The following is a 10,512-nucleotide window of genomic DNA, read 5'->3' on the forward strand; positions in this document are numbered from 1 at the left end:
TCTGGCAGGGAAGAACAGCGGGTCACAGGCCTCCGTCTTTTTCCTCCTCCTGATATTGAGCCGAACCAAAATGTCCCCAGACGATTCTCCTCTTTAGAACATTGCTGTGCTTGGTCTGACAGACAAATCCAGTAAATGTCACCATGATTTAGGGAATATTTCATTTTCCATTTCCTTGTTTCGGAGGATTACATTCTTGCTCTTTTGCCTCCCGGCCACTTTTTTTCAGTCCCGGCAGGTACAAGAACAGGTTCATCTGGTTTCTTTTGATGCGTTTTGGATCTTTGATCCAGTTTTAGTTTGTGTGTTCCAGGGTGATTTAACAAAATAAAAGCTTGCGTTAAGATACGCTGGAGCAAGTACCATTGCCATTCCGAATATCTCCCCATCTCTCTCTACTGTACTATACGTTCTGCATCATTATCCTTAGTACAGAAATGCCTCGATGCCTTTTCCCTGTTTTCTCACTCTTATCAGTTCAAGGACAATGTCCCCGAGACACAAATAAACCAAATTTTCATAAGACTACCAGGCTATTCAATATCACACAGTTGTCAGACAGTGTGGGTTGCTCAAAATGCAATGGAAACTGACTGCAGAACATACAGCAGCTTGACAAATTCAGGCAATGGTAGCTGTCCATGTAAATCCTTTCACGTCAGTTAAAAGACCGTTTGTACTTCCTGTAGTTTAGGGTAAAGATTCTATCCTCATTTTTGTGGGTGTTTGGTGTAGTGAGTGTTCATTTGAATACATTTAAATGGATTTACTCACATTTGAAAGCTAGAGGCCTTATCCAGCCTGGCAGACATATATAATGCATATTTCATATGCCATATGCATATTTAATTTCAGAATCAGATCATTCCATATGTGCCCAATGTAATATGATGTTTCAGACTAGTGCCATGATAGCTTTTGCATTTATTTATCCTCAGCAGTTCATAATTGTTAAAGATAACAACTGTGCACATATTTTGTGTGAAATGAATGCATATTCTATATAACAACGGATTAATACCAACCTCCCACCCAATGTACAGCTTTGTAGGTCCAAAAGACATACATTACACCAATAAGTGTTTTTATCAGTGATAAAAATGAATGGAAGATAAGCACATTACATGTGTTGACCGTATGCCTTTTTTTCACAGGTACGAGGATAGCTACAAGCTTTGGACTCACCATCCTGATTCTTGCCTGTGGCTTTATGAGGGATACCTTGCTATAGTTTCAAGCATTGACTCTTCCTCACAGTATCACTCCCTCTTCTCGAAGCAAAGAGAAAATGGCCTGTTATTACCACCAAGCGGACGACACAGTTGGCCCTAATTTTCCACTACTCTGCACCCAATGCATTCTTATTACCCATTGTACACAAGAGGCACCTTCTCAAAGACCAGCGGCGGGATTACCTGTTGTGTCGACGTTTCTTCAACGCTCCCAGAAATCGAAACAAAATGGAAACTGACATTGTCTCCTTGGAATATCTTTATTTTGGTTTCCTGCAGTGAATCTATTGTGTCATTGCTTAAAGTAAAAAAATATATATATATATATATATATATATATATTTGTGTAATATATAAAATGAGTATATATAATTGTTTTATTTCAAACACCTGGAACTGTGTATAGCTTACATTCGCTATGTTTTCACTATTATGAAACTATATTGTGCAAGGTTATTCATGCTCACCCCAAAACAAAATAACAACCATACCAACTAAAAATACAACAACATGATGTATAGGCTTAGTTGGAATGAGGGCAACTCGACAATTCATTATTTTATCATCCATATACACTACCGTTCAAAAGTTTCGGGTCACTTAGAAATGTCCTTGTTTTCCATGAAAACATACATGAAATGAGTTTGAATAAGAAATATAGCAAAATGCATAGGAAATGTAGTGATTGACAAGGTTGGAAATAATGATTTGTAATATAAATAATAATTGTGTCCTTGAAAACTTTGCTTTCGTCAAAGAATCCTCCATTTGCAGCAATTACAGCCTTGCAGACCTTTGTCATTCTAATTGTCAATTTGTTGAGGTAATCTGAAGAGATTTCACCCCATTCTTCCTGAAGCACCTCCCACAAGTTGGATTGGCTTGATGGGCATTTCTTACGTACCATAAGGTCAAGCTGCTCCCACAACAGCTCAATAGGGTTGAGATCCGGTGACTGTGCTGGCCACTCCATTATTGTCAGGCTGATGTGGATGTGGTGTAGGAGTCAGGCGCAGGACACAGAAGCTACTTCCAACAGACTTTACTGGAAGACACGATAACACAAAGAAACGGGCCTCAACAAAACAAGGAGGCGAGCGATTATGCAACAGTGCGCAAAAACACTCCAATGGCACAAGACTACGCAAAAGTGCGTCAGTACACGAAAACACAGTGGAGCAAAAATACAGCACCTACGGACAGGCGGAACAATTACACACAACTCACTACAAACAAAACAAGACACATATAGGGAACATAATTAACACTAACAGGAAACAGGTGAACAAGGAAGACAAAACCAAACAAACATCGATAACATACAACGGTGGCAGCTAGTACTCCGGGGACGACGACCGCCGAAGCCTGCCCGAGCAAGGAGGAGGAGCAGCCTCGGCCGAAACCGTGACAGTACCCCCCCCTTGATGCACGGCCCCAGCCGTGCGCCGACCCCGGCCTTGGGGACGACCAGGAGGACGCGGAGCAGGGCGCGTGGGATGACCACGGTGGAACTCAGTCAGGAGAGATGGGTCTAAGATGTCCCTCCTCGGCACCCAGCACCGTTCCTCCGGGCCGTACCCCTCCCACTCCATGAGATACTGGAGACCCCCCATCCGACGTCTCGAATCCAAGATGGACCGAACTGTGTACGCCGGAGCCCCCTCGATGTCCAATGGGGGCGGAGGAGTCTCACTTATCTCACAGACCTGGAGTGGACAAAATGAGAAAAGGGTGTTGAGCCCCCTCAAGCCAATATCTCCACACCTTTAGGGCCTGTATCACGGCTAACAGCTCCCTGTCCCCTACGTCATAATTTCGCTCCGCTGAGCTGAGCTTCTTGGAATAAAAAGCACAGGGGCGGAGTTTAGGTGGCGTGCCGGACCGTTGCGACAGTACGGCGACAGGGTGCAGGGTGTCGAGACGGATGGACATGTCCACCAACTGGTCGAACGATAGGTTGGTATCCCTGCAGGCCAGCTCTCGCCGAACGTCCTCCCGTAGACTACATCGATAGTGGTCGATGAGGGCACGCTCATTCCACCCCGCATCCGCCGCTAGAGTCCGGAATTCCAGGGCGAACTCCTGTGCGCTCCTCTTCCCCTGTCGGAGGTGAAATAGACGCTCCCCCGCCGCTTTCCCCTCAGGTGGATGGTCGAACACTGCCCTGAAGCGGCGGGAGAACTCTGCGTAGGTGATGGTGGCGGCGTCTATCCCCCTCCATTCGGCGTTGGCCCACTCCAACGCCTTGCCGGAGAGACAGGAGATGAGGGCGGAAACGCTCTCGTATCCCGAGGGCGCCGGGTGTATGGTGGCCAGGTATAGTTCCACCTGCAGAAGGAACCCCTGACACCCGGCTGTGGCACCATCATACGCCCTCGGGAGCGAGAGCCGAATCCCACCGGATTCCGGAGCTGGGATGGGAGGACTGACCGATGGTGGTGGTACGGTAGGAGGAGGTGTGGGCACTCCTCTGGCCTCCCATCGGTGCAGTGTGTTGATCACGTCCTGCAGGGCGGATCCGAGTCGAAGGATCCTGTCGTCTTGACCGCGGACGCGATCCTCCAGCGACTCGGGTGCTGCTGCTGCTCCTGCTGACTCCATTTAGTAGGTGTGTAATTCTGGCTGATGTGGATGTGGTGTAGGAGTCAGGCGCAGGACACAGAAGCTACTTCCAACAGACTTTACTGGAAGACACGATAACACAAAGAAACGGGCCTCAACAAAACAAGGAGGCGAGCGATTACGCAACAGTGCGCAAAAACACTCCAATGGCACAAGACTACGCAAAAGTGCGTCAGTACACGAAAACACAGTGGAGCAAAAATACAGCACCTACGGACAGGCGGAACAATTACACACAACTCACTACAAACAAAACGAGACACATATAGGGAACATAATTAACACTAACAGGAAACAGGTGAACAAGGAAGACAAAACCAAAACAAACATCGATAACATACAACGGTGGCAGCTAGTACTCCGGGGACGACGACCGCCGAAGCCTGCCCGAGCAAGGAGGAGGAGCAGCCTCGGCCGAAACTGTGACAATTATAGACAGAATACCAGCTGACTGCTTCTTCCCTAAATAGTTATTGCATAGTTTGGAGTTGTGCATTGTCCTGTTGTAGGAGGAAATTGGCTCCAATCAAGCGCCGTCCACAGGGCATGGCATAGCGTTGCAAAATGGAGTGATAGCCTTCCTTCTTCAAGATCCCTTTTACCCTGTACAAATCTCCCACTTTACCACCACCAAAGCACCCCCAGACCATCACATTGCCTCCACCATGCTTGACAGATGGCATCAAGCACTCCTCCAGCATCTTTTCATTTGGTCTGCGTCTCACAAATGTTCTTCTTTGTGATCTGAACACCTCAAACTTCGATTTGTTTGTCCATAACACTTTTTTTCCAAGCTTCCTCTGTCCAGTGTCTGTGTTATTTTGCCCATCTTAATCTTTTATTTTTATTGGCCAGTCTGAGATATGGCTTTTTCTTTGCAACTCTGCCTAGAAGGTCAGCATCCCGGAGTCGCCTCTTCACTGTTGACGTTGAGACTAGTGTTTTGCGGCTACTATTTAATGAAGCTGCCAGTTGAGGACCTGTTAGGCGTCTGTTTCTCACACTAGACACTCTAATGTATTTGTCCTCTTGCTCAGTTGTGCACCGGGGCCTCCCACTCCTCGTTCTATTCTAGTTAGAGCCAGTTTGCGCTGTTCTGTGAAGGGAGTAATACACAGCGCTGTACGAGATCTTCAGTTTCTTGGCAATTTCACACATGGAATAGCCTTCATTTCCCAGAACAAGAATAGACTGATGAATTTCAGAAGAAAGTTATTTGTTTCTGGACATTTTGATCCTGTAATCGAACCCACAATTGCTAATGCTCCAGATACTCAACTAGTCTCAAGAAGGCCAGTTTTATTGCTTCTTTAATCAGCACAACAGCTTTCAGCTTTGCTAACATAATTGCAAAATGGTTTTCTAATGATCAATTAGCCTTTTAAAATGATAAACTTGGATTAGCAAACACAACGTGCCATTGGAACACAGGACTGATGGTTGCTAATAATGGGCCTCTGTACGCCTATGTAGATATTCCATTAAAAATCAGCCTTTTCCAGCTACAATAACCATTTACAACATTAGCAATGTCTACACTGTATTTCTGATCAATTTGATGCTATTTTAATGGACAAAAAAAAATGCTTTTCTTTTCGAAAACAAGGACATTTGTAAGTGACCACAAACTTTTGAACGGTACTGTATGTGTAAACCTGCAAATACAGTTCTTGAACGTTGTTATGACAGATCACTTCTCATTAATGCTCATTAATTACTTGTACATTTCTTCTGTTTATAATTACACTACTTTTCCATCACTTATAATTTCCTATTATGATTCGTGAACATGTCGATGTTCATATGTGACCGTGCCAGCAGACCATTCATTTAAATTGGGCTGCACTAATATTGTACAACGCCATTAATAGACGGCATGCTTCACGTACAGTAAAGCTCTCATATTTACATGTTCTCCATCACTGAAAAAAATACTGAGTATCTAGGTACCGCTCTAGCCTAATGCTCAGGGGAATTATCTTTATGTAAAGAATCTTACATTAGCCAAGAAGACATCTTATACCGTTTGATGGTGCAATGATGCCCCAATGATACCTAGAGTATTCGTTTCTTATCTCACAAACATAAGGACGAGGAAACACTCCGTAGGTCTTGTGATTAAGGAAATGGTTTTAAATTGCTCTCGGTCTTATCCCTTCACAATGTTCATTGACACAACGCTTTGACAATCCAACCTCTTGATTCAGAACCCGTTAGCAGACGTCATGGATTCTACCATTATACAAAACTGTTAATAGAAATAGGAGCTTTCTAAATGTCTCTCTGCATTGTTCCATAGACATTCACCACTTTTTGTTCCATAGACATTCACACACCATTCACGAATCATTTCTATTAACTAAATGGATGCACCAATGTTATGTAGCGTTATTGTTAAGTACAGTGACCACTGGACATATTCCCCCATAAATGCAGATGACGGATCTTAATTTGAGCCAGTTTGCTACAGCAGGAAAATAATCCTTGAATTATTGGACATTTTCAAAGTGTAAATTACAAATTTCAGAAGCTTTTTTAAACCTCAAATACACTACAAGTTTTAAGTTCTCCTGCTTGAGTTGAAGAGGGTATCCAAAGACTGAAGAGAGTCTCCATTGTAAAATGTATCATGCAACCAAAGACAGTGGCTATGGCCATACAATACGGCGTTCACCAACATCGATCTCTTTGCTTATACTGTAGCGTAGTGCTCTCACATAATGTTCCAATTTATTTCCAATCTTTTCACGGTCTCAGAAGGAGGCGGCAAACCCAGATTCACAAAGCACCATCTGTCCATTTCTTCAAATCCTGTTTAAAATAATGTCATTTTGGACTTACTGGGATGGAATAATTATAGGTATTAGAAGTACATACAAATTCCAGGGGCCACAAAGAAGCATCATTTTGCTGAAGGTCTCAATAGGCTTTTTCCACATTAAACATAGTCTTCAGTCTGCCGTACATAGCACTGCTAGGGTTTCCCAAACTGGGTGCACATTTTGGTTTTTGACCTAGCACTACACAGCTGATTCAAATAATCAACTAATCATCAAGCTTTGATCATTTGAATCAGCTGTGTAGTACTAGGGGAAGAAAATTAAAAAAAAGTACACCCCTTGGGGTCCCGAGGACCGAGTTTGGGAAACGTTGATCTAAACCTGTTGATACAGCAGTGGGAGTTAGCTGACAGAGCATACCGCTGGATCCATCTAGAGACATATCCTGATCAGCAAGTCTTGTCAGGGTACGAGATGTGTGGGCGATATATTTAATCTGCACTGTTCCAGTGGTGCCAGGATGAGAACAGTCAGTCTAGCAAGGCTGTCCTGCTGCTCAACCTCAAATCAATATCAGGCTAAAGACCATTGAGTAAAAGTAATTTAATAATACATTTAGATGAATACTGAATGTTCAGTTTTGAAAAAGAAGAGAGTTGATTTTGAGATCTTGACATCTGCTAGTAGAATGTTTATCCCATACACGTTCTCTAGCCAGGGACTGGTGAAAGAGATAGCATAATTGTGCCATGTCATCCATTTCGTATGATGTTACGTCATGCATAAAAATAAAAATAATGTTTTGCAATTCAGATGATATGTTACGCATTTGTAAGTGCTTAAGATCCCAAACTGCATCTTTAAATGAATGCCTTCAGTTTGTCAAATCCCTGTATAAAATTAAAATTAAAAAAATCTGTAAAACTTGTAAAGTAAATAATCAGCATGTAAACTTTTTTAATCAAAATGTCTAAAAGCAGAGACAAGTGATGTTCTGTATTTGTAACAATGTTGTCATTTATTAATTTTCAAGTGCTAACAACAGGAAATGGAATTACGCAAATCTTTAAAATAAACTTTATTGACAGTTGGATTCACCATCAGTTACGGAGGTCCTCTTCTAATGGCAACTCACCTGTTGCAGGGCCTACAGTACTTCAACTAACTGGATTTTATCAACAAGAAATGGAACCACTTCAGAGTATTAGCGATCAAGCAAAGTGAATATATATATCATTTGAAGGATCGACAACAGAGTAATTTATTAAGGTAATTGCAACGTCTGACAATTGTGGTGGCTTACTAGCAACAAAGTCTCAGCCATCAATTCCACATGAAGGAATGACGCTGAGACTCAGATTTTTCACTTTAAAATGTTTGCCAAACAAAATCCAATTGATATCAAAGTTTAAGAAACCATACAACTCTATGCACAATGACTACTTTTAACAATTTACATAGAAAACTTGACCTTAACACATTTACTTGAAGAACAGTGCTGATGCAAAGTACGGTAACATAATGACGGTTTGCTCTTTTGGTGCCGTCATTCTGTTACCAAAAAACTTTGCATTGTTTGTTAAACTTTGAAATCAATTGGATTTAGTTTGGCAAACATTTTTAAAGTGAAAAATCTGAGTCTCAGCGTCATTCCGTTACTATGACAATTGAGTAGCACTATCAACAAAACAAACAAAAAAAAACATTTTTGTTCAGTTGTTTTTATTTTTTTTATGATCTATTGTTTCAGCTCCACATAGATGTATTGTTTCCTTATCATGATTCATCTCCATGCAGTCCTGTCTGTTTGTTGAGCCGTCAAAAATGTTATGAACTGTAATTTTTTATTTTTTATTTGGTAGTGTGTGAAGCACCTGTACTGCAACGTTGACACAGTTTGTATTGTAATGATGATATCAGAGTAATATTTAAATAAATCATTTTCACAGACGGGATTCAAACACTTGCTTCCTCTGACGAGTCCATCTGTTAAGTCTGTAACATACTGTGACTTGACTACTACAGTAGATAGTGAGTACATTGGATGTTGTTCACTGGGTGATCGTAGTGTGTTGCACATACAGTGAATTCAAAACACCGCTTGACACTTTGACATGCAAATGTGACGAACAGCCATCTGAGTTCTGAATAACTAAGCCGGGATTACATTTTGTTATCAAATACTAATATCCAATTCCGTTTCTGACACTCTGAGGGATCAGGCGTTCAAAACATGATAAAGAACCCGTTTATTATGTATTTAGTTAGAAAATAAAGAATATATATATATATATATATATATATATATATATATATATATATTTGTTCCTTGGTGTTAAAGTTTTACTTAAATTTGAATTTGACAATGGTGGATGCATGGCCCCTAGCCAGAGAAGACACAGGATTGTGTGTGTATTGTCGTCGATTGCAGAACTGGGCAATTTATTACTGGAGGGCTGTAACTGTTGATTTGAAGTCAGTCTCCGTCTCGTACACTGTGGTCGCAGGAAACGTCTCTAATCACAACTTCACTGCCGGAAAAATGAGCTTGTCACATTTCATCCAATCATTATTTTGAGTGGCGAGATAAGAAAATCTCTTTTAAATTCAAATTTTGAAATTTGCAACTACGGGATGTAATCAGGTTTGTTTAATCAGAAGATTCGGAATGGGAAAAGAAGGACGTTTAGGAAGGACGGGGCCAGCCATTGGGCCCACGGGTGGGAACGCCAGATGAACAACAATGTAAAAATGATGCCTGGATTGTGTTTGTTTAATTTGGTCAGCATCAAGTCTGTTATTTATGTGGAAATGAGTGAAACCCAGCCTCCAGCACTTTGGTTCAGGCTCGCTATATCTCCACTGGGATGTGTGGCTTGGGAAATTATTATATGAATAAATCTAGGGAAGATTGCACATTCACATTCAGCCACTGGATTCCAACGTTTATTAATCTGATAACAAATATTCTATATTACAGAGACGTTATCATTCCACATGTATTGCAGAAGCCCAAGGTTTGTTTCTGTCTGTCTGTTCCATATTAGGGTGATATGGGAACGGAACTTCATATCTTCTCCCACTAAAAGAAGATACTCAGGGTCCCTAAACCTATCTTGAGATGTGCCTGTAACTCAAACTTTTTATATACATTTCCTATTTACAACAATAAATGGATGCTATACAGTTTGCGTGCTTTCACAGGTCAGGAGTGTGACCATTTAGGGTCATCAACGCCTTAACGTTTCTGTGCATCAGTTCCTTCCAATCATGTGTATGAGGCTAAGCAATGACACTGAAACAAGTAAGTTAGTGCTAGGTCAGTGGCGGTTGGTGCCGTTTAAGCTGAGGGAGGACGATTATTTTTTTAATGAGCATGGCCTTATTTCTATTACAGCATATTGGATGACTGTCGTTCATTTTCCATTCACCCAGCTCAATGTAACATCGATAGGTTTAGGCTACTACATGATACTCTAATGTTCCCTATACCCATCATGAGTTTGCTACAACCTAGCCTACGAATAAAAGTTTACAACGTAGGTGCACAGGTTGAGAGAAATTTCAGTAATCAAGGTGACAGACATTGACACATTCAATACCGCCTTGCACAACATTGCCTGCATCTAGCTGATCTAGGGTGTAATCATTAGTCCACCAGTTGCAAACAAGAGTTTCTATTGGACAAATTAAAGTATGTTTATCCCCGTTTCGTTCCGTTTGCTTCTGTTTAAGAAACGTTTTTCAACAGAATCGTCTGAATGAGTACACCCATGATCACAATCAAACACAGTTCACTTTCATAGCAACCACATACAAACAGCATGATCCCTTTGATCGTTGGATAATTCCTTCTCGCATCTACGCGCTCTTCTCAT

At 41.6% G+C, this 10,512-nt stretch overlaps 1 protein-coding gene across 1 annotated transcript in view; it reads left to right on the plus strand.

Moving 5' to 3' along the window:
* LOC121549605 (V-set and transmembrane domain-containing protein 2A-like) overlaps window positions 1-1,605 on the plus strand; it is a 29,588-nt gene extending 27,983 nt beyond the window's left edge. Inside the window, exon 5 of the mRNA XM_041861394.2 lies at window positions 1,155-1,605. Within this exon, the coding sequence (XP_041717328.1) occupies window positions 1,155-1,231 (77 nt within the window). The 3' untranslated portion in view covers window positions 1,232-1,605. The remainder of the gene's footprint in view (window positions 1-1,154) is intronic.
* The last annotated feature ends 8,907 nt before the right edge of the window (window positions 1,606-10,512 follow it).

This window comes from Coregonus clupeaformis, chromosome 34 (assembly GCF_020615455.1).
Source record: "Coregonus clupeaformis isolate EN_2021a chromosome 34, ASM2061545v1, whole genome shotgun sequence".
Classification (NCBI taxonomy): Eukaryota; Metazoa; Chordata; class Actinopteri; order Salmoniformes; family Salmonidae; genus Coregonus; species Coregonus clupeaformis.